Below are 25,593 nucleotides of genomic sequence, written 5' to 3'. Positions count from 1 at the left end.
CTTGAACTTTCCATTCTCTGGATCTCCATTTCTAATCTTCATCTTTTCCTTTTGACAAACCATGCATAAGGCTTTCTAACAACCTCTTGTAGCCATTGAAAACATACCATGTTGCATGGCTGTTGTCCATTCTCTTTTTCTCCAGCAATGTCCCCTCTTCCATGCGGTAGGTGCTACTATTAGAGCCTCTCTTCTCTTCTACATAGCCACATGATCCTTTTTCTGTTGGACTCCCATGATTTGGCTCCCCATTACCCTCAAAGGAAACAAAGGCTGCTACAGTAACTAACAACAGAGGCTGATAGACTGTGTGTGTGTGTGTGTGTGCGCGCGTGTGTGTGTGTGTGTGTGTGTGTCCATTTTTCTGAGCCAAATGCATGGTATGCTCTTAAGAGTAAACTTAAACTTTGGTCATACCTTTTTGTTTCAAATGGGAACAGTGAGATTTATTTCTTTTCCTACTCTCTTCCAGTAAGCACTGGGGCCCCGCTTTGACAAAGCAGTCATTCATGTGCTTAACTTTAATCATGTAAGTAGTCCTGATTAAAGTGAAGCATGTATTTAAGTTCATTGCTGAATTGGGGCCTGAATGGATATCAGCAAAGCTAGCATCAAGTGCTTACGTAGATCACATGGTTGAGTCAAAACCCAGTTACCGATAGGCTACAATGCTCCCTCTGACCCTTAACCCCATTTTAGCATGCAACTCATGAGTATCTGGCAATTAAAGTTTGTCCAATGATATTTGGAAATATTCAGCTCAGTCTATTGGTCAGTATTTATGCTTTTTAGTAAATGTATTATTTGATTCACCCATCCCTTCTTGTGAATATTTCTGGTAATTGGTAGCTTATTGTTTTACTCGCAAAATTAGCAGGGTGCAATCCAGACCAGTCGGGGACTGTATCACCACGTGCCCCATAACCTTGGGTGCCACACAATGCTTTGCTGCTGTAGCTCCCAACCTGGGCCACTCACAAACAGCCTGACAGCATGCAGGTCACACCCTGAGTGTCTGTGTATAGCTATAGCCCTGGTCCAGCATCTCTGATCCCAGGAGCCTGTCAGCAAACACCAGCCACATTCTGGCTTCCAGCAGCCTTGGTTATTACCTGCAGGGTGACCCCAACCCACTCCCAGTTCTGATTTTCCCCAAAATGTGTGTTTTGCACTGTCCAGCCCTCTCCTGGACAGTTTGGATAGTAGAGGTCCACTGCCCCTGTAAAGGGTCGATATTCAACAGTTTGCTACTTTAACTGGAGTTACCACACAGCCCAGTTTAACCACAACACTGGATTAGTTTAGATTAAAAATAAAACAAGTTTATTTAACTGCAAAGAGATAGATTTTAAGGGAGTACAAGTACAAGGTATTAAAGTCAGAACTGGTCACTAGAGTAATAAAGATAAAACGCTTTCTAGTAGCGAAAACTTAACAAGTTAGACTTGATTCAAGGTAAAATCTTTACCATAGGTTCCCAGCAACATAGCTGACCAAAGTCTCAGGACAGGATCTCCCTCAGGGTCAAAGGGCTGGTTCCTTTGTCTTCTTAGGTGAACGAGAAAGAGAGATGCCTTGGGATGTTTTTGCTTCTCAGTTCTGTAGTCCAGTTACCCTCTGACGTGGATTCTTCTGAGGATTGCCCCTCAAATCAAAGTGTATTCAAACATTAGAGAAGGCAACATGGAGTCTGATAGAGAAGATGGCTCCATGCTCTTTCTTCTCCCCTGTGTATGCTGAAATGCAGATTTCATTGTCTCCTGCCATTTCCCCCCTCTTGCTGTCTCAAGGGCCCTGATAACTACTTATCTGTAAATTAAACACATTCCTTTGTTTAGGATAGGCCTGTTTAACACCTTTCTCCTAGTCAGGGCTTTGTGGGTTTGAACATGTGCTAACAACAGCATGCAGGGAGAAGTCATAACTTTACAAATAATGTTCCTACATATATTTCACCATGATATTATTGACCAGCAAGTTATTAGTTTTCAAATGATACCTCCCAAGGCATATTTTGTACAAAGATTATTACAATACCAGGTAAGGTGTAAATATATGGGTGCTTTCAGTCACAACCAGTTGCCAGGATAACTTTCAAATTACATAACTTCATTGAATTTTTAGTGTGATTTAAATTTACCCTCATTTCTTCAGAAGAAAGGGTCCTCATATTGTGAGTTGCAATTCTGTTACAAAGCAGTGAGGAATTAATCATAATGGTCCCTTGATTAATCTATAAGAAAGATCAACTGCAGTACTTGGAGTGACCTAGATACATCATCCCCATGCTTCATCTAAATGTGTATTATTGTTCTGTGTATACAATTACATTGAAAAGAAGTGTTTGGATCACTAGCATGAAAGGCACCTTATAAATAGAAATTCCTGAATTAAACAGTAAAATTTACCACTTCCCATAGTTGCCATGGAATTCCTGAATTATAGCGATGTTTCCAATAATGTGCAGATTTCAGGCTGCTTGGTTTATAGCAGTTGCTTAGTTTTCATAAGTGTCTACCGAGGCTAACTATAATATTGATTTTGTCTTAATTGGTCAAGTTCAGTGGAGTTGTCCCGGGGGGTGATTTTATTTTATTTTATTGAAGCAGATTGAATGTTAGAATGCCAGCACTCTCAGTTGCAAAGGTATAATTGCTGGGCAAACCATGGTATTTGCAGGCTAATAAAAGAGTGTTTTTAAGGCATTCCCTGAACCACATCCAAGAGTGAATTAAATGAGACAATGAAGCTCTTTTCGCTTATAATACTGAAGAAACCAAGAGGTAACAATAACACAGTTTTATTGGTTTAAAGAGTTAACAGCAGCTTCTTTTGTGATCAGGCAGTGATTAAATTGTCCAGCAGGTGGCTGGCATTCTCCAGCAGAAGCCTGCAGCTTCCATACTATTACTGTAATTATTTAAGCAAGCTTGCTATCCTCCTGCAAAGCAGGGAGAGTGTTGACGTCCAGAGGTTCCTGCCTATAGGATCAGAGTCTTTAAAAGAGCTGTTCCCTTCCCTCACGTTTAAACCCAGCCTACAGCTGCAGGTTCTGAGAACCGGAAGAGACTGGGAAATGCAGTTTGACAGCCACAATCAAAAGTTTTGCAAAATGTAGTTCATGTAATTCAGACTGAACTCTGCTCAGGAGCAGTGTGCTGATGCTGAGAATTTAACTAGCCTGGATTCTGAAAATGCCATGTGTCTATTTGTCTCTTAATTTGGTAAATGGCCTTTTAGAACTGAGTACTACTTATTCGCAAGCCAAATGAATGAGAGGGAGAAAAGTTCCAGGATCAAACTGATTCCAGATTATGGAAATAGTTCTGTTCAGTGACTTTTAAAAAAAAAAATCACACAGTGACTTTCAGTCTCTTCTGTCTATTTAAAAGACACATACAGCAAGAAAACTCAACTCAAGAAGCTTTATGTGAGGATTTTTGAACAAGAAAATTATCTTCCAGTAGAACCGAATTCAGACAATGGCTTCTGAAGAGCGTTTTCTTCTAGACTTGAAAGTGGATAACTTTATTCTTTGCAACATCTCCATCAATCAAAGTGCAAATCTTTCCATCCCGAGTGATGATTGGTTCTACCCAGGTTTCCTGTATGCCATTCCAACTATTTATGGAATCATCATTTTGATAGGACTTATTGGCAATATCACTTTGATTAAGATCTTTTGTACCGTGAAGTCCATGAGAAATGTTCCTAATTTGTTCATCTCCAGTCTGGCTTTAGGAGATCTACTCCTCTTAGTGACCTGTGTCCCTGTGGATGCCAGCAGGTACCTAGCTGATGAATGGCTCTTTGGTCGAGTTGGATGTAAACTTATCCCCTTTATACAACTCACTTCAGTGGGGGTGTCAGTCTTCACACTTACAGCTCTCTCAGCAGACAGGTGAGCCTCCTACTGAAAGCCTGAAATGTGATCTAGACTTTTATGGACCTACAGGCTATATAAGGTACAAATGCAGATAGGTAAAATATATATTGTTGCCAATCTAATATAGTAGATTAATGCAATTGCAGTTTATTTCTGGTGTTCATGCCTCCAAACACAAATGTTAGTGGGGAAGTTTTCTGAGGCTACACTGAGTCTTTGTACAGATTAGTTAACAATGTCAGTTTTATTTAATGCAAAGAAAAATGATAGAAGATGAAGATAAAGTTAAAGCCTGGCAAGAAAAGTATCCATTAGTGAAGGATAATTTGTCCTAAGGCAGTATTACAAGTTTTTTAAATAAGATGATTTAGTCACAGGTCTTCACCAGGTCATATTTCAAGAAGCGTGAAGACACTGAAGTAGCAATTTACTATCGGTGAAATCATTTCTCTCTGATGGCTCAGCTTCCACACAGCTGATTTCATCTGAGGCAACAGTTTATCATGTATGTTCAAAATATCCAAAATTAGGTGCCTAACGTTAGGGACCTAAATCCATATCAGACACCTAAGTGGCCTGATTTTCAGAGATCCTGCCCCCAAAAGATTTGCCCTGGTTCACTGATTTGCCATTAACTAACCAAAACTGATCTGTGCTATAATTTCTGGCAAACATGTTTTTCCAGTTAGTGTTCAATTTAGCTATAACATTCTAATATATATATATATATATACACACACATTTGACTTCTTAAAACTGCCGTGGGTGTAGGAATCAAGCCATTTTAGATTCATGTAAGGCTTTTTGAATCAATTTTACAAACTTTAGTCTTCAAAAGTCCACAGACATTTGAATTGTAATATTACTTCTAAGGATACAGCCTACTTTTCTGCTATATTACAAGAATTCACTTGCAGTACAGCTCTTACATAAATGCATGCCTATGTCAAACAGCCCAGAATGTCTTATTTGCACTCTGTGCTGTAGAATTGAAGTAACAGATTAGTTACTACACCTGCTTTAAGTTCTGAAACCTCACAAAGGCACCAACTCTTCCAGTAAGAAAAATGGTGTCAGTTTTGTTCTGCACCGAAAGACATTGTGGATAGTATTTTCCTGTTCATAAGGAAATCAAATATAAGCTGCTCTGCATAGATAGAATTAACCATGTGTCAGTCTGGTTGGGTTTTCCTTCAAAAATCACTTCAAATATTTTCACTGACTCCTAGATATGGCTTTAAAACAAAAAAATAAAGACCAGTCCATGACACTTCAGAGAGTGGTTCGATGTCAGTGGGAATGGAATACAGTTTTGTAGTCACAGTGATTCAACGACTGTATATTAGTGCACACATAAAGACACCATTATCAGTGTCAGTCCTAGATAAAGCATACACCTTAATGAAGCTAATACTTTGCAGTCAATTTGCTGTAAGAGAGGCTAGAAAACGAGCAAAGCTATACAAATGCACCAGAACAGGATCTTATCCACCTGTGCTCTTCATTTCTGTGTGACAGGCAAGTGGGCTCTTCACCTAGCACAGCTCAATTGAGAGGTTACCGAAAAGCAGGGATCTGTAATGATAGTATTTCTTTCTCTAGAAACCATTGAAAATCCTTTCTATGGGCTTAATATAAATCACTCAAAACATGTCGGGAAAAGAAGAGTTCACTGTAAAGAACAAATTACACCAAGAGAAAGATTTGTTGCTACCTGATCACATGCCAGTAAAAGCAAACAGTGCAGATGCTTTTACTGAACCATCTGTGAACACAAGCTACTGCTGGAACAAGGGAGCTGAACAGAAAACTGCAGCTGTAGCAAGCTGTTTTCCGGAGACTGAAACTCTTAATTTCAGCCCCATTTGAACCCAAAACCATTTGCCCATCATGCTGTGCTGATAGTTGAAAAATGCACCACACTAAAATGTCATTTTGGGAAAATGACTTAAGGAACTAAGGCACCCTTTTTTCTAGCACAATCTGCCCACTCTCTGAGGTAGATTTTGAACTCACTGTATGAGGCTGTATCCATGAAACAGCTATTAACCTTAATTAGAGTGAAGAAACTTAAATCCTGTGCATCACACTGGAACTGTTCCTTTAAGGGTCTTTTCTGTTTAGTTCACTAAGATTTTTATTTTGGTTATTGTCAGTGCTGCTGGGACAATATAGTTGCAAAAGAACAGGGGGTTACATTGGCCAGTTTCCAGATGCTTGGTAATATAATGTTTATTTTCTGGAGACTGTCAGCTTATGTTCCAGAATCCAATTAAAACTTACAGAATCATTAAAAAAAAAATCTCTCTAGACTTTAACCCTCATGGGTACAAAGAAAGCCGTGCAAGTGTGAACTACCTGTAAACCAATGCAGTGATCTCTGCCTGAATCAGCAGCCAGGCTGAGAAGGTAGCTTTAATGTGTATGAACTTTGTCATTCTTCTCAGTAAAGTGTTGACACTTAAACCCAGTGGTTACAATTTCATTGTTTACTATTTCAGTGTTGATCGAAGTATGTGAGGAAGGACAAGGAGGGTCATATTTCTGAGGAGCTGCTTAATCTACTTTGAGTGGCATCCAAGCCCCATTAAAAGTGAGCTTAGTCCACAGAACTCAGCTGGGCATCTGAGCCCCACCAAGGAGGAGCATAGCCCAAGGATCCCAGCAGGGCATGCCATCCACACTAAGGGGAACCACGTCTGAGGGGCCCAGTAGGGCATCTGATGGTCACTAAGGGTTTGCTCAGGAGAATCTGAACCCCACTGCCCCATTATACCAAAGCCGTGGAGCCCAGGAGAGCGTGAATATCTGCACAGCCCATTTGTATGTCTCCAGTGGAGGGGGCTTATCATAGCATCACAAGCTTTTTTTCCCATTCATCTTCTGCATAAGAGTAAACTCAATTCTAGTGTGCCTCAGGCACCGTTAGCAAAGTTGCACAGTGTGTTGACAGAAAAAATACTATTATTATTGTTTATTGAAGTGGTGCCTAGAGGCCCCAATTAGGGATCAGAGCGTCATTGTATTAGCTGCTGTAAGAACATATAGTAAAAATAGAGTCCCATGCCCAAACAGCTTATAGTTGTATCTTACAATCTAAGCACAAGGTGAGAAACAATAGGTAGAATCAACAAACAGATTGGGGGCAGGATTCACAAGGTAGCAGTGAGATGAGTATGGTAGTATAATAAACAGTAGTCGCAGCACCCCGTTGTGTAGGCATCATGGCAGAAGTGAGTTTGAAGGAGATTGGAGAGAGGAGGGTGAAGTGACTTTGCAGATTTTTCTGGGGAACTGCTCCCTGCAATCTTGCTCTGGTATTTACATTGAGCTAATTTGGTATGGAAATCAGGGAGAAGAAATAAATAGGAAAACCCAGATGTTTGACCATAATGACACTTTAACCACTGAGCCACCACACTATTTAAGTTGCTTCTGGTAGAGAAACCAGAAGAGCTACAGAAAACATAATCAGACTGAGTGCCACAGGGAACTTTATATATTTATTTACTCTACTGATTTTCTTTTAATTGCCAAATGCACTGAACTTATCAGCCAGGAAAAGTTTAATGAAAGTACAATGTACAAGGAATGCAATTTTTAAGCTCAAGATAAAATAATTCAATGAGTTGATTCAAGTCAATTTAACATACCCTGTGCTCAGAGGAAGAGAGCATCCCAATTAGCAGAGTCCATGACAAGCTTACTGCAGCACATGGCAATAAATAACTCTTTAACCTAGACAGCCCTACACACATACACACACACACTGATTTTTTTGCTAAGTGCAAAGTGAAATGGCTATTTAATGACAGTCAGAATGATGGAAACTGCAGCAATGAAATGTGACTTTTCCTAACTTTTTTTCATTAATGAAAAATTAAAGTTTGTATTTTATGGGCAAATGTTCATACTGCTCTGGTTTTCTGAAGTTAATTTTAACATCAATTAATCTGTGGTTTCATCGCCTCATGTGATTGCTCTCATGTCTTTCCACTCTGTTGAAAAATCCGTTCAACCGGTCTCCAGTCAGATCTGGAATCTTTAAGAAACAACCCACTCAAAAAAATGCCACTCATGATGAGCTTTCAATGAGGTGATCTTACCCTGAAAGGTCATTTTGACTGGCTTGGAGACATTTGTATTTCCTTTACAGGACATTTTCTTTACGCTCATTCTTCCCTTTGAGCCTGTCATAAGGATGAATGAGTTCACTGGGACAATGGTATGAAGTTTGTGATCTTTAAGCCGTTTGTTTAGCGTTCCCTAGAAAGAATGCACAGGACTTCTCTGTTGAGCCACCAGTTGTGATCTCAGGCCACAAAGAGACGCAGTTCAGTAGTATAAGGCCTGGTCTAGACTGGGGGGGGGGGGGGGGGGTCAATCTAAGTTACGCAACTTCAGCGGGTATTGTAGACATACCCTTAGAAACAGAATGTTCTAGAGGAATAAGCACAGGACTAGGAGCAATGAATTCCTGCTTTCTAATCGTAGACCAATCATTGACATAATTACGTCACTTAATCTTTCTGTTGTAGTTTTCCCATCTGTACAATAGGGATATGACCACCATCCCACCACACAGAGTGTTTGCAAACTACTGTATGAATGCTAAACTTCACTAATATACACACAAACCCCTCCAATGATTTGCCCTGCAGGGACCTATAACTTATTTAGACAATTGAACTATCACTTGCAAAACTTCTGTCATTGTTAGCAGCTATGCACAAGCACCAGGACAAACTTCTGAGCTCTATTTCTCCTACAGTAGGAGACTAGGATGGGGGCTGAAAAGCCTCTAACCCCCCCCATTGATTGGTTAAAAGTGGATGTACCCTAAAACAGGGGTTCTCAACCTTTTTCTTTTGGAGGCCCCCCCAACATGCTATAAAAACTCCACGGCCCAGTTGGGGGAGGGCTCTGGGCTTCAGCTTGGGGAAGGGGGGCTTATGCCCCACCGGGCTGGGGGGGCTCAGGGCCTTAGGCCTGCAAGGAGGGGGGCTTGGGACTTTATCCCCATGGGGTCGGAGGGTCTGGGTATCTGTCTTGTGGGGAGCTTCTGCCGGGGCTTGGGTCTCTGGGCTCAGGGATTCTGCCCCGTGGGGCGCTGGGGCTTGGGGCTTCTGCCCTGTGGGGCGACTTCTGTCAGGGCTCAGGGTGCCGGGGCTCCGGGCTTCAGACCCACAGGGTGCTGGGGCTTGGGACTCCGGGTTTTAGTTCCCCAGGTGGGGGCTCGGGGCTTCCACCCCGCAGGGTGCTGGGGCTCCGGACTCCGAGCTTCAGACACCAGGGCTCAGAATTCTAAGCAGCCCTGCTTGGTGGACCCCCTGAAAGAGCTCGTGGTCTCCCAGTGGGCCATGGAGCCCCGGTTGAGAACCGCTGCCCTAAAGAATCATCTCACAAACTATTCGCTAAACTCTTAAGCCCAACCTGTGAATAATAGTATGATCATAGTAGACAGGAATCAGTTAAATTATAGGATGTGGGGAAACTGTTTTGCTGGATGAGATGGGGCATGCTACTGACTCTTTACTGTTTATTTACTCTATGTTCCAGTAAAGCCCAGAGGCCCCAATAAGGGTCACATCTCCACTGTGCTAGGTCTGTACAAACCAATAATAAATTCTTTAGTGCATAGACTGTTTAAAGAAAAGACACAACATTTGAATGAGACAACAAGTGAGGGAGGGGGCACAAGGAAGAGGTAACAATAATATGAATGTGTTTTCAGGTTGGCTACATTGTGCACACATCTGCTCAGCTGTGTTGGGTATGAGCAAGGAAGGTTGTATCCTGTGCAGTTTAGTTTTGTATCCACCTGGGTGGCTGCTGGCTTCCTGGGAGCTCTTCAGGGGTGTAGAGGCAGATAGGAAAGAGCTAAAGGCTGTGGGGTATTTTATTTGAAGCTGTGCTCCATGGCCTATCAGGCACCATTGCTGGATATGAAAGAACAGGAAAATAAGTAGTGGCTGTGTGGTGGGAGAGAGGCTTGGGGGGTCCTTGAAGAGAGAGTGTGTATGTTTTCTAAAGTTTATGGGTAAACCCTGCTAGAGGAATGCTGTTCATCTGGGTATTGTCCTATCCTGACAAAGGACAGAAGTTTTTGTGGTAGTGTTTATTAAATCCCACACAAGGACCGACTTCATCTGCTTGGGTGTATGCTGGACACAGCTATGTGGCGAGAGCGCACACATCTGACACTAACTAACCCATCCAGAAAAGTCAAAACTGGCTGTGTAGGTGATGCTTTGTGAACTAAGAAAAAAGCCAATTCATTTAATTGTCCCTGTCACTGGAGATTTCTCTGTTGGTTTGTAACTGAGCTTTCCCTCAGAGCATGAGGCTGACAGGCATTTGACGTTTTTTTATTTAAATGAGCTGGGCTGCCATGCACTGAACACACACTCTCAATTTTTCACAGAGATTGTTAAAACAAATGTCAAAGTTTTCATGCAGTGGGTTACAAGCCTTTCATCTTCCCAACATAATCTTGTTTTCACAAAACACAGGAGGAAGAAATGTAGTTGCAGTGAGTTTGCAAATGGCATATTTATTGTAAGCATTCTAGGACAATTTCAAATGTAGGTGCGGACCCCTTTGGGAATCTTAGACATAGTCTGCGGTCCCCCAGGGGTCCACAGACCACAGGTTGAAAAACACTGTTCTAGATTATCAAGGTGTTAATACTGGCAGACTGCAGGGTTGTGTGCCACTCAGCTCTTGCAGAAAGCTGCATAGTTATAGAATACAACAGCATTTGATAAACTTATGTGCAGGAGTTATGAGCATACAGTAAGGGGCTAGATCACAAATGGGACTCAGGGTCACCACTGCAATGTCTAACATTAGGTGCCCTGACACCTAGTGGAATCCACAGCCCTGAGTTAGGTGCCCAGGTTCTGTATACAATCCATGGGAGAGTTAGGCACCTAAGACTCCAAATTCACAAAACCCAGCGTGCTAAGTGGGGAGCTGTCTAAGCTAACCAATAGGAAGGCGAGGGGTGTGGCCTAAGCCGCACCCCTCAAAAGGACTTGGGCAGCTTTCTTTGCTTGGGATTTGCAGCTGTGAGCCCTCTCCTGAAGTTAGGTGCCTAAGCCATACCAGCCCTTTTTCACAAAAAATGAGGAGGTAGACCCCCTCCCTCCCCCGGCAATAGCCTAGTGGTTGGACTCTATTCCAGGCTGTAAGAGACCTGGGTTCAAGTCCCTACTCTGCCTGATTCAGAGCAGAGAGCTGAACAACATATGTATTTTGTGGTGGCGTGTCTGATCTGGTAGGCATGGTCTATGGTGGCCCCTGAGCAGTCCTCCCAGATTGGGCTCTGCAGGCAAGATAGGTGGGGAAATGCCTAGTTTTAGGAGCCTGCTGGGACTTGGGCATGCACTTGGGCATGTAGCTGTCACACTGGCAGACATTTAAGTACCTAGGGGACTTTTCTGGTGGAAACTCAGGCAGCGATGGGAGTTCAGCTGCCTCCTGGGTTAGGAGGCAGCTGAGTGGGAATTTTGAGGATCGAAATTTTGGACTTAGGTGCCTAAAATGGTAGTTAGGCACCTAAATCCCTGTGTGGATCTAGACCTTGGTTGTTTACAGTTGAAGACAGTGGTAGCTGCAGTAGTTCAGGGCTTTGAAAATCAGGCTTGAGGTGTCTAAAGTTGGGTACTCAAAAATTGAGGCCACTTTTGAAAACGTTGGCCCTAACATTTGACTTTGTGTTGTCTTGGACAGCTGCAGAAATGGAATTAAAACTCAGACACAACTGACTCTCTGTCCTGTGCTTAGACTATGTTGTGTCCCTTACAGTAAGTGTGACTATACAAATAATGTGTGCTTCGCCTATGTACTGTTATTGCAGTGTATTGATCCTAAGAAAGCCATGGAAGGAAAAGAAATCCAAACCCTTTGGGAAGATATTTCCAAGGACTCAAAATTAGAGAAGCCAGTCTCCTTACCTGTTGAATTAACCTCTCCTGTTCCCTGTAGACATACAGCACACTTTAGTAACTATATGTATAATCCCAGAAGAAAAGGTAATGCCTGTAGATCTGTTCAGCTGTCCAATTTTATTACTAGCGGACTATAGTGTCTATAGTGGGATTAAATAAAACATGCCACAGTGAAATAAAACCACAATGTGGCTTGCTTTTCTACCCAGATTGGATTTCCATGCTATTGTTTTAAAGGTTTGATCTTTTGTGGCTGACAAAAGCTTGAAATCATATTTAGCATGGGTTGTAAAACTTCAGTGTGCATCTGGGTTATGAATGTATTCCAGGCAATCTAGCAATAACACTTCATAAGTTATGTATTGCTTCCAGGGCACTAAAGTACTGTTTTCAGATAATCTGCTTCTTGTGCTATAATTTTCTGTGTAGTAACGGGAAGCTTTTGAGTAAGGGCTGAGTAAACCATTTTCCAGAAAAACAAAAGATTGCCTGTTCAAGCCTATGAAAATTTACTGAATGGTTCCCTCAGAATTACTTTCTGGATTCAGATACGAGAGCTCTGAACCTGAATGTTAATACTTCCAGTTCAGATAAGAAAATCTGAACGGGCTGAATGGCTTGGGTTTGATCCAACACCCATTTAATTCAATGGAAAGTCTCCATTGACTACAGTGAAAGTTGCATAGGGCCCTTAATGAATTGTTTCCTCATGATTGCTTTTGAATAGTTCTTATTGTGCTGCATGCACGGTATACATGTAGATATGCATATCTCTTTTGCTTGATGTACAAAATTTTACATCCTGTGTTGCTTTCCACTGTGTCAACACAATACAAACCCTTATAACAGCCTGAGTTTGCATTAGCTCAGCTCCCTTGTCCATCTGCACCAAGAAAAACAGCGCAAACAGCATGAGCTTTCTTAATATTTTGATTACACTTCCAGTTACACCAGATGGCTTAAACATGGTGGAGCGAATTCCATTATCAGAAACACATACAAGTCCCTTTTCAGTCAATGGGACTTGTGGATGAAAATCTGAGGGCAGAATTAGTGCTAATGGGCCAGTGTGTGTCAATATTTAAGCAACAGTGGGGTATAGGTGGGTTATTATTTAGTATTTGATGTTGTTAGGCATTACTGTAACAGAGTCAGGAACCCTTGCTCCATTCCGCTAGGCACTGTCCAGACAATTAACAAAAAAGAGCTCTGTTTCTGTCCGAGGGATCTCACAATCTATATATCAGATGGAACACAGCAAGGGATAAAACAGAAAAATAGGATGTAAGTGAATTGGGAGGGTGAGCTTTCTGTAAAGGGAACAAGTGTTTGTGACAGATATTAGTCATGGCTATCAATTTATTACTGGAAGGCACTTATGCCTGGATCCACAAAGGGATGGAGGCATTGCAACGCTCAGCAGTGCAGCACCTAGAAAATCACAGGGACAACACTATGATCCACAAGTCTGAGCTAGGCTCCCTATACAACAAATGGGGAGAGAGAGGCACTGCAGAATGTGATCCACAAAAGCCAGAATACAAAGCAAGGAGCTGCCTAAGCTAGCCAATGGGAGATGCCAAGAGAAAGGGTGTGTCCTAAACCCTACGCCTCTCTCGGAGTGATGTGCCTACGTCCAGGCTGCAGGGAGGTGCCTTTCTCTGCTTAGTGTTCCATAAACCAGAACCCCTCTCCTGGAGTCTGACAGTTTCAGAACCTAAGTAGTTTCTTGTAGGAATGACTTAGGTGGCTGCTTCGCACTACACAAGACAACTGTTCCACTGTGGATAAATACTTACAATAGTCTATGGGCCAGAAAGAGTGGGAGCGAGAGAGTGAGTGATTCCATAGCTTTGTGGTTAGAGCACCCACGTACGGTCCAGTCCCTCTGCGCCCATCACTCTTTCATTACACTGCTCTACAGCCAAAATGCTTCTGAAATAAATGTAGTCAAACTTTACTAATTCTGGGTCACTGAGAACGAAAATGATGCTTAAAATTGTTGATTGGCTCTAGTTTTCAAGATATGCTATTGGGTCAGTATATACGACCCTTGACTTGGGAATGGCGGAGGATAAGTGAGTTATAAAGGGAAGGGATCTCAATTTAAACCAGAAATGACTAAAATACATCTTTGACTGGATCTATGAAAAAATCTATGACTGGGTTTGGACAGTACTTGCTTTTCAGGCAAAACAATGAATGATGCAATCTGAAGCTGGTATTCCGTCATACATGATATGAATTGCATCATGTTATTCCTAGAAGTCATGGATGCTGCAATCAGAACGAAGCTTACATCACTCTGCTGAACAAATTGCCCCATATCAGCTCTAGAAATCATACAGTGTCGTGCTCTCTTATTTGTCAGTGTTTGATTTTGCAAAGGGACACATTTCTGTTTAGCCAAAGTGAGCAGAGATGCCTCGTACTTGTGTGAACAGTGCAGATAACTTCTGCTCTGTTTGTGGTGAAGTGACTTTTGCATCACAAAAGCGCAGTATAACCACTATGGTTAAGAAGGCCTATCACCTTTATTTTGGCTGCAAAATTGGAGATCAGGACAAGAGGTGGGCCCCACACATATGCTGCAACACTTGTGCAACAAATCTTCGCCAGTGGTTGAACAGGAAAAGGAAATCTATGCCTTTTGCAGTGCCAATGATTTGGAGAGAGCCAACAAATCATACCAGCAATTGTTACTTCTGCATGGTGCCTCCAGTTGGGAAAGGTGTGTCAAAGAAGAAAAAGTGGACTGTGCATTATCCAAACATTCCATCAGCTATACGCCCAGTACCCCACGGAGAAGGACTGCCGGTTCCTGATGCACCAGAATCATTCTCACTTGAGTCAGACGAGGAAGAGGAAGAGGATGAAACTTCTGGTCCTGAACCATCAGTGTCACAGGACCCACCTTTTCTCCCATCCTCCTCCTCTGAACCACACCTCATAACACAAGGTGAACTGAATGACCTTGTCAGGGATTTGGAACTACCCAAGAGTAAGGCAGAGCTGTTGGGCTCCAGACTACAGCAGTGGAATCTCCTGGTAGGTGATGTTAGGGTTTCCATGTTCCGTGACCGTCAAAAAGATCTTGTCCCATTCTTCTTCATGGAAGGTGATCTTGTAGCCTGCAACAACATCGATGGTGTGATGGCAGCCCTCAACATCGTTCACGATCCAGATGAGTGGAGACTGTTCATTGATTCATCGAAGACGAGTCTTAAAGCTGTTTTACTGCAGAATGGCAATGTTTTGCCATCAATTCCAGTTGGTCATGCAGTCCATATGAAGGAAACCTATGACAACATGAAACAACTTTTGAGGTGCATAAACTATGACCAACATCAGTGGCAGCTTTGTGGCAATTTGAAGGTTGTTGCTCTCTTGCTTGGTCTGCAGACTGGATACACAAAGTACTGCTGTTTTCTCTGCAAATGGGATAGTCGTGCAAGAGATTCCCACTACATCAAGAAAGATTGGCCACTCCGACAGTCATTGGAGCCTGGGAGGAAAAGTGTTCAGCATCCACCACTTGTTGAATCAAGGAAGATTTTGTTACCACCCTTACACATCAAGCTGGGTTTGATGAAGAACTTTGTCAAGGCCATTGACAAAACACAAGCAGCTTTCAAGTACCTCCGTGGAAAATTTCCAAGGTTAAGTGAAGCTAAGATAAAGGAAGGTGTCTTTGTTGATCCTCAGATTCGTGAACTTCTTCGAGATGATGCATTTGACCATGCACTGCGTGGCAAGGAAAAGACGGCATGGAAAGCCTTCCAGTTAGTGGCAATAAATTTTCTCGGAAACAACAAGGCAGACAACTACAGGTTGTTGGTGGAAAACCTCCTCAAGGCATACAAAAGCCTTGGTTGCAACATGTCACTAAAGATACATTTTTTGCACTCTCATCTAGATTTTTTTCCACCGAACTGCGGAGCAGTGAGCGACGAGCACGGCGAGCGATTTCACCAGGACATTGCAACAATGGAGAAACGCTATCAGGGCAAATGGAGCCCATCAATGCTTGCAGACTATTGCTGGACAGTGACAAGAGATGCTCCATTTAATGAATACAAGAGACAAGCCAAAAAGCGCCGAGTAGACACTGAATAGGACTAAACTATGTACATAATAGTTTTTTGCCTTTTGTTTCATAATAAATTTTATTTATATAACCCTTTTGCTGATTTTTAAAGTGTTACATAAACAGGACAGGTGAAATATTATCATGTAAAGCAACCATAAACACATGAAAAGACCTAGGTTTACAATTTATGATTAAAACTCTACTATCTACACAATATACGTAGACATAAAATGTAAAAACTTAAATATCTTAGAAACAGTAGCCAATCAGTTGTTTTAATTGTCATATTTGAATTCAGCACATCAAAATACATAATAAATAGCACATTTTATCTCTGAAGCAGACGACTTCTCAAAAATTGTAGACCAGTGAATTATTTATCCAGCAGAACAGCTTCAAAAGAAGAGACTGAGGGAGCTCCCACATCGGAATATCTTATAGTTCAGTGGTTAGAGCACTCCCCTCGGAGGTGGGAGACCCCCTTGTTCAAATCCTTTCTTCCCCCACTTCCAGAGAGGGGGGGAACTGAATCTGGATCTCCCGCATTCCCAGAGATGGCTCTAACCACTGGGCTAAAAGTTACAAGATGGGCACCACCTCCTCCAGCTGGATTGTGAATGGGATTCTGCCTTTTCCAGACAGATTTTGAATGAGACCCAATCCAGCAGGCAGCCTCTGAGCACACGTAAAGCACAGGAGGTAGGTAGATGAGCACCTATCTTCCCCCAGTTCATGGATAACATAACTCTGGGGCTTAGGCAGGAGGTAGGCATCCAGACGCCTAGTGTGAGGCACCAGTGCACATGCCCAGAGGCAGAAAGTTTGGTGCTGAGGGAGCTTTTACCCATGAAAACTTAAGTGCTGAGTGAGTGTAGGCGCCTACACGGTTCAGTGGGAGTTTTGTTGCTCACAGTGGAACCATAAACTTGGATTTAGGAACCTAAAAGTGAGACTTGTGGATCAGAGCCTTAGATACTACTGTGATGAGGGAGGCATAAGAACCTACCTGAAATAGAACAGAGTTTAGCAGAAAATCATAAACATGCAATCATGAAAAATGGACTTGCATCAAACATATTGACACATTCTGAACAATGGATGGGCACCATTGTTTTAAATTGTGTTTTCTCGCTGAAAAGTGACTTTAAAAATGGTATTATGGGGGTTCCATAGGGCTGCTTTTCACTGATTCCATATCAGATGTGCTTATTTTACAAGTAAAATGATGGGCTCTTTCTAAATGTGATCCTTGCAAACTCAGTCTGGGATTTTAAATTAACCTGTATTTTCCTTCTCATTTATCATCACTAGTAACAAAGATTCTTCAGGCTTAATTAGGCTGTTAGCTGAACAAAAAGCTCTTTCTCTTCTTCTTCTTTTTTTTTTTTTTTCATTTTACAGTTATTTTTATATACTCTCGTATCCATTTTTATCCATGAAGAATACAAAATCTGGGGTTTCACGATGTGGAATGGATTGTTAATCTTCATTTGAGTGACTGTGGTGCCTGTGAAAGATACCATATGGTCAGACAAAAACAGAGTACAGGCCTCTATAAATTAGGAAGAGCAAGAACAGGGGCAGTGTAAGCTTCTCCACCATGCCACCAATGCCTAAAAACTGTTCTAGAGCAGATCACTTCCAAGAGCGGAAGGCCATTTTTGTCTCCGTGCTCATTCAGTTCTAGACCTCTGTGCTAAGACTGCCATAATTGCTAAGACTTCCAAATTGTATGATGTTTTTAAATATACGGATACACCACTTACTAGGACCTGGACTGAGACCACAAATCTCATTTCATAAAAGACAACAAAACAGCCGTTAAAAGACAAACCATGAAACCCTGGCTTCTTTGAAGTCAGTAGAGTTTTACCATGTACTTCAGTGGGACCAGGATTTCACACAAGGACTTTTGATTGATAATCACAAGTAGAGAACAGGGGCACCATGTAGGGGGGACAGGGAGGGGCTTCTGTCACCCCACCCCACCCCACCCCACCCCACCCCCGAGGTTCGTACAAGAAGTGTGCTCCCAGGCGGAACTCTTAACAACAGCACTGCATGTATGTGGAATGTGAGTTTTCAGAGGAGAGGTGCTGCTCCCAGCTTGTGTCCCTGGGGCAGGGAGTCAGTATTTTGTTTACAAACAGGTAGGGTGATTAAGATAAGAAAGGGCTGGTAATTAAATTAAGGATCTGGAAGTCCTTAGATGAGCCTGTAAAACAGGAATCCCTCTGCAGTGGGTGGAAGATTTTGAAGACAGAGTGCAGGGGACTCCGAAGAAATGCAGCCAAGCCCTCTGCACCAAGGTTACATTCAGAAAAGAGGGAGATTTGAGGGGTGTAGGTGAAAAGAAGGGGCCAAAACTCAGAGAACAGCTAGCAGTGAATAGAGAAGTTCCCACTCTACCTGTGGTACATATGTGGTCCCATCACCATAGGGTCTGAATGCTTCACAATGTCTAACCTATTTCTCCTCACAGCCCCTCTAAGGTAGAACAGTGCTGTTATCCCTATTGTTCAAATGAGCCACTGAGGCACAGAGAGACTAAGGCCCAGATTTTCAAAAGTATTTAGGCACCTAATGGGATTTTCAAAAGCACCTAGCAGGTTAGGTGCTTTGTAAACCACACTAGATGTTTAGCTGCATTTTGGGTGCCTAAAAACCTTTGAAACTCTGTCCCTAAGGCACCAGCCTGAGGTCATACAGGAAGTCCCTGGGGGAAGTAGACCCCAACCCAGGTCTCTCAAGGCTAACTCCCCACAAGTGCTGACTTTCTTCTTTCCGGGGGGAGAAGGGTGCTCCAACCTCCCCCCACCCTTTCCCCCAAGGCCCCACCCTCACTCCACCTCTTCCCATCTCTGCTCTGCCCCCTCCCCCCAGCACCTCTCACCTGCCACTGAACAGCTGATTGGCAGGTGAGCACCCGCTATTTTTTTTCCATGGGTGCTCCAGCCCCAGAGCACCCATGGAGTTGGCACCTATGTAGCTCCCTATCCACTGGACCAGCCTATCTTTCTGCTGTAGGCTGTAAAAAAAGAAGACTGATAGATGGGAGCAAAACCAAGAAGGCCAGTTCTCTGAGACCCCAGCAATCAGTCCCAAGCGATTCGGAAGGATGTCATGGTTGACCCCATGAAAAGCAGCACAGAGGTCAGGAAGGATGAAGAAAGAAAGAGAACAAGAGTCAGATGAAAGGAGATCACAACCCCCAAGGGGTGGCAGGTTCTGCCCCAGGCTGGGTTGTAGATCAATGGCTGCTGTGCAATTTTACATTTTAACTGAAAACCATTTTGTTTTGTCATTTTTTGTTCTGAGTCTGAGAAAAGGAAGGAATGAGAAAGTGTCATATGAATATCAGATGTGTTTACGCCTCAAATTCTTAGGGTTTCAGCTGTATCCAGGCCAATTCCAGAACAAAGAACAGAAATTGCATCACAGAGTCCATAAAGTCGACGATTATTGTCATGATTTGTATTATTCGCTGAGCACCATCTGTGTGCTCAGCACTGTTCAGCATATGCCAGAAAATTTAGCCCCTGAGCCAATGCATATAAGATACATAACTCTGGATAAGATGGCTCAGATATTTAAGTCTGAAATGTATAGTTATTGAGCACATGTTAATATCTATGAGTGGAGGCACTGATGGCAATAGTTTTACTTGATTAAGGACTAGAAGATTTGACCCTCCAACTTTCTTTCAAGAGGAAGAGCTGCCCAGAGCTCCTGTGCCTGTTTATTTTCCTTTCCTGCCTGCAGTGGTCCTGAGATACCTCACAAGTCTCAATTTTTTTCTCAACTTTAAAATGTGGAATGTTCTTGATGTTTGGTTTTAAATATTCTCCTGTGAGAACTGCATCTCAATCACTGTAGTGCTGTGTTTAAGAGCCTTCTGGAAAGTAACTAGCCTTTAAACAGAAGTGAAAGCAGTGTTGCCAACTCTCATGATTTTTTCATGAGTCTCATGATAATTATTATTTTCCTTACATCCCCAGCTTCTGGAGTTAAGTTGAGATGTGATGATTTCAGCCTCCATTCTTAAAGAAAAATGAAGTTTCCAGCCCTTGTGGCTATAGAAAAAGCTTCAAAATGTTACCCTAGTGCAACCTAAAAGCTCAAAAAGTAGAAGGGAAATAAAAAGAACACCAAATTGATTATTTTTACATAATCTCATGTTTTAAAGCCAGTCTCTTGATTTTTGGTGAGCCTGATTAATGATTTTTGAACATTTGGCATTGGCAATACTGTGAAAGTCAGTTTCACTCCTGTTTAAAGTCAGTATCTTGTCTATTATTTGTAGGGGTAAAACCCATAGAGCCCCAGGCAGTTGCAATATAAACTCACGGGGCCTTGCCCTAGTAGGGTGTTTCCAAAAGTTAAATGATCTATTCCAAGCTTGGTGAACTGCAAAGAAGTGATAGAAAGTAATGGAGATTTTTCTACAATTGTTTCAATTGTTGTATTCAAGTTAGTAACAAAGTAAGAATATACATTAAAATTTTAAACCTAACCGGTGTCCCTTAAGTGACTTGAAACAAGATGTCAGAACATGTTAGTATTAGAGCTGAGTGGGTCTAATATTTATTACATTTTCTTTCTTTATGTAGGAATTAGATACTGTGATCCTGTCAGCTAGTTTCTAAGTTATTAGAAAGTAGCCGCTGGAATCACAGTTAGAGTTGCCCCCACTACCAAAATCTGAAATAGTGCCCCTGGTAGAGAACTATTGAACTGTTTGCTAAGGAATAGACTGTCCCTAGAGCTGCCATTATTTCCGTGCAATAAACTACGTCACCTCTTCTACAGTTTTGTTTTCTATTTTTTCAATTAATTTGGGATAGATTTCAGGAAGGATCTATAGCAATGATGTTAGCCAGGAATAGTGCAGTCACTGTTAAACAGTCACTATTAAGCTCTCCTTCCCAAAATACCAATGGAATGTAATTCTTCTCTAATCCCCTTTGCTGTATCAGTCCTGAGCCATTCCTGAACTGAAATTGCAATTCATCCAGATTGTATGGTGATTTTGTAATGGCCACAAGTGAGGAGTAGGATTTGAATTCAAGTCTCAAGAAGTACCTACTATGCTAATTCTGCCATTGAAATGTCAAGTTACTGGAAAAGGAAGAGGAAGTGATTGACATTCCAAACACTAGCTGCCTATGTATTCGCGTTTCCCAATATAGATGTACAATTTATTAAAATCAACAAGCTTCAAATACGGATTTCAACAACAAAAATCCACCCCGGAATCAAACATCATAACCACAATCTGAAGCAAAGCCCCAGTTAAAACAGGCCCACTATGAATTGCTGGGCAGCTGTCAGGAGTGTCTTGGTGAGTTGCACAGTCCAGCAACCTTGTGTGGAAATATATCTATTTAATAGATTTGCTGATTTACTTATCTACAGATGTATAAATATTCATACTGCTCATTCCTGAAAAAAAAGAAAACAAAACAAAACCCCCAAGGTTTATGGCATTGTTCTGCTCACTGCTGCTGCAGATGTCCAGTCAGATTTCTTTATAATTTCTCCTATGAAATGCTACTTTACTATCAACAGGACTCCTTCTTATGTTTGTTTAATATAATAATTCACACATGTAATAAGATTAAACTTCTTTCCCCAAGGCTTAAGGCCTTTTATATATTAATTAAGGTAGCTGGAATCATGCCAATATGTTACCTTTCATGTTGTCTGGGGAACTCTTGCACTGTGACAATAGAAAACTGTAGTTACATATCTTTAATAATTTTCAAATTTTCCCTTTATATGCCAGAGCTCAGACTGGGGTGCACATATTATGTTTGGCAAAACAGAGGAATCAGTTAGGGGGAAATTTTATAAATACATTGAACTTGAGCCGTTTTGACCTTTGGAACAGTTGATTTTTTTAAATTGTTCATGTTTTTCTGTTCTTTTCAACTGGGAGCTCAAATATGGGAAGACAGTAATAAAAGTTGTTTTTTGCTTCATTACAGCAGGACACACTAGATACTTTATGGGAGTTTGTTTTCTAGATCTGTGCAGAACTCAGCAGTTTCACTTCTCAGAAATTCACCTCAACATTTGAGAACACTTCAGTTCACCCTGAATTAATACCCTACCACCTGAGTTTTTTCTTTACATTTCAGGATGAAATGAACCCAGCATCTCAAAGTAAAACTCAAACTGTGTGAGTCAACATTAAAAAATAAAAAGACTCATGATTTCAATGCAAAACCTGACACTAGCATGAAATTGGCTCCAACTCAGCCTGAAAAGTTCACAAAGTATACAGCAAATCTGGTGCAGTCTGAATGTTGAGTTTGTATTAAAACAGAGGCCAGGCAAATTTTCTGGAATTTTGTTGTGAACATTTTGCCCAGGAGTCCGGACTTTTTCCCTACTAATGTACCTGAGTTTTCTGTCCAATTTATAAATTGTAGAGGATGGTCTAAGGTTTTGTTTTATAGATGGTCCAAAACCTAGCAGCAATAGGATTCTTTTTAGTTGATAATATTTGGGCCTTGTTCTAACACCTTCCTACAGACCCAGCCCAGAGGAATGCTCTAGCAGATGTGATGCAGAGTTTTCTCCTCCTGTCTCTCCCCAAGATGCATGCAGAGCCTCAGAGCCCTGCCGTATTGGAGCAAGGCTTCAACCCTGTCTGTGGTGAGAGGGAAAAGGCCAGCGGAGCGGTGCTCTGATGGGAAAACCAAGGGTCTCTGGAGGCATTGGGAGACAAGAGACCAGAAGTCTGTAAGGGCACATGTGTACCCAAAATCTGGTGGAGTGTTGGAACAAGTGCAGTCTGACCTAGTGGTCACACTCAGTAAGGCAGACATGTAATGCCTGAGAAGGGGGACATTACTATGCATGGCTGATAGGGGACTGGTGCAGGAAGTAGGTGGAACAGAGGTTCTGGAAGGGGGCTGTGAAATGCAGCAGGCTAGGGGACGGTACACTACATGTTCTGATCATCTATTCTGAGTAAAGATAATTTCCTGAGATAGATCTCCAAAAGCCTATCATATCAGAGGGCAGATGCAATCTTAGATACTGCCCTTTGAATAAGCAGAATGAGAAAATTCTTCTGGTTGCCACCAAGTCAGTGCATGTTAGAGGGAGATCTCCGTCTGATTGTCAAATTGAAAGTTGGTATGACTTCTGATCAGTAAAATGCGTTTTTAGTACACTAAATAGGCATCATTCTGAGATATACTGTTGAACATCTGGCTCACCTTCCATTGCATGTCCTTTATTGGAAACTACTGACTTTGGGAAATATGTGCTTTTTAAATTCATATAAAGCTTCATGACAAGTCATGTTTATCAGGGAAGCTGTTCAGTTGTTTATGGAGATAAGCCAGGGCTATGGGTAATTTGATATTTGTGAATCCATGATATCTTATACATCTATATTGGGAAGGAGGCTTTGGAATGGCTGTATGGCTCCTATGCACTCTGAGTTTTTAAACTAGGGCCTACCCAGGCCTCCATTTTTGTAAGTCGGTGTGTAAATAGTTGTAGGTCCCCCTTTGTTGCCAGGCTCATTTGTACCCACAATTTTGGTTGCTTGGAAGTCTAAGTCTTTGGTTCCATTCACAAATAAGAAATTCAGACCTAAATTGTGAACAAAAATAATTGCAGTACAAAATTACACCTTTAGTTATCTGCACACTCAGAAATGGAGAGCAGTGTCCCAAGGGACAGTGACTTTGGGTAGTTTAATATGGACTCAGGTGACTTCAGCTTCTCAGAGATGAGACAGCCAGACTCTTCAAAGAGCTGACATTGTTTAGTCAAGGGTTCCCATGGTTTGTTCTGTCATTCTGTGCACGTAGCCCAAAATTTCCACTTCTAGATCAGTGGGCAATCATTCTCTGTGAGAGCTGAGCCAAAATATTTTGGACAAAATTTAGTTTTTGCCCCCCAAAAATGCATTTTCAGATCAATGGAAACATTTCACAAGTTCATATCCATTTCAGCAAATTGGCTGGGTTGAAATGAATTTTTCTTTCAACATTAGCGAAAACAAAACATTTTGATTGTTTGGAGCTAGCTTCACAAAAACCAAGGAGAAGGTAGTAGTGGTCCCCTTATGCCCAATAGCTCATTGGCTAGAATGTACACCTGGGAGGGGGAAGAGCTGTGTTCAGATCCCTGCTCCAGAAAGAGGCATTTGACCTGGTCTCCCCCACATCCCGAGTAAGTGCCCTGACCGCTGGACTATTAGATATAAGGAGGGGAATGCCTCGGCTTTTTGTAACACTAGCCCTTCATTTCCTTTGCCTCTGTTTAAAGAGGTGAAAACCGACCAAAACCAAAATGAACAGGCGTACTTGTGGCACCTTAGAGACTAACAAATTTATTAGAGCATAAGCTTTCGTGGGCTACAACCCACTTCTTCGGATGCATATAGAGTGAAACATATATTGAGGAGATATATATACACACATACAGAGAGCATGAACAGGTGGGAGTTGTCTTACCAACTCTGAGAGGCCAATTAAGTAAGAGAAAAAAAAAACTTTTGAAGTGATAATCAAGATAGCTCAGTACAGACAGTTTGATAAGAAGCAAGTGTGAAAATACTTACAAGGGGAGATAGATTCAATGTTTGTAATGGCTCAGCCATTCCCAGTCCTTATTTAATCCTGAGTTGATTGTGTCTAGTTTGCATATCAATTCCAGCTCAGCAGTCTCTCGTTGGAGTCTGTTTTTGAAGTTTTTCTGTTTTAAGATAGCCACCCGCAGGTCTGTCATAGAATGGCCAGACAGGTTAAAGTGTTCTCCCACTGGTTTTTGAGTATTATGATTCCTGATGTCAGATTTGTGTCCATTAATTCTCTCCCCTTGTAAGTATTTTCACACTTGCTTCTTATCAAACTGTCTGTACTGAGCTATCTTGATTATCACTTCAAAAGTTTTTTTTTCTCTTACTTAATTGGCCTCTCAGAGTTGGTAAGACAACTCCCACCTGTTCATGCTCTCTGTATGTGTGTATATATATCTCCTCAATATATGTTTCACTCTATATGCATCCGAAGAAGTGGGTTGTAGCCCACGAAAGCTTATGCTCTAATAAATTTGTTAGTCTCTAAGGTGCCACAAGTACTCCTGTTCTTTTTGCGGATACAGACTAACACGGCTGCTACTCCAAAACCAAAATGTTTCATTTGACCCAAAACAATTTTTTTAAACTTTTGATTTACCCAAAATTCGGAAAAATGTCGGTTTCAGTTCAGGGCAAAACAGATTTTTTTTTCAGAACTGCCAGAAAACTGAAAAAGTCAGTTATTCACCCAGCTCCATTGTCTGCCCCATCAACATCAACTCCTCCAGGGGAGTGTGACAATCAGAAATACCACAGGGACCCCCATCAAAGGGCCTCACAGTAAAGCAAACTTCTCCTACACTTGCTTCAACTGATGACCTGAAAGAGGGAGGAAAAAAGAGAGAATGTGAGTCATCAATTCAAAAGAGGCATGAAACAGAAAAGAAAGGTAAGGCTGCCTGGAGCACCAGCTTCCTCACATAGTGCAGAACTACCTCCCTTTAAACAAATGACAGAAAAGGAGACAAATATGGCTAAATGGATTTAAACCTTGAGGAAAAACATCACATGTCTTTCCCCAGATTTAGTCATTTTAAGTTATTTTGCAGTGGATGCAACA

At 41.8% G+C, this 25,593-nt stretch overlaps 1 protein-coding gene across 1 annotated transcript in view; it reads left to right on the top strand.

Annotated features, from left to right (window-relative positions):
- The first annotated feature begins 3,482 nt into the window (after positions 1-3,482).
- Positions 3,483-25,593, top strand: part of GRPR (gastrin releasing peptide receptor) — a 38,054-nt gene continuing 15,943 nt past the window's right edge. The window contains exon 1 of the mRNA XM_065423650.1: positions 3,483-3,901. Coding sequence (XP_065279722.1) covers positions 3,483-3,901 — 419 coding nt within the window. The remainder of the gene's footprint in view (positions 3,902-25,593) is intronic.

The sequence above is a fragment of the Emys orbicularis genome, chromosome 1 (genome assembly GCF_028017835.1).
Source record: "Emys orbicularis isolate rEmyOrb1 chromosome 1, rEmyOrb1.hap1, whole genome shotgun sequence".
Classification (NCBI taxonomy): domain Eukaryota; kingdom Metazoa; phylum Chordata; order Testudines; family Emydidae; genus Emys; species Emys orbicularis.
Note: the sequence above shows the minus strand (reverse complement) of the source record. Positions and strands in the feature narration are given on the sequence as shown.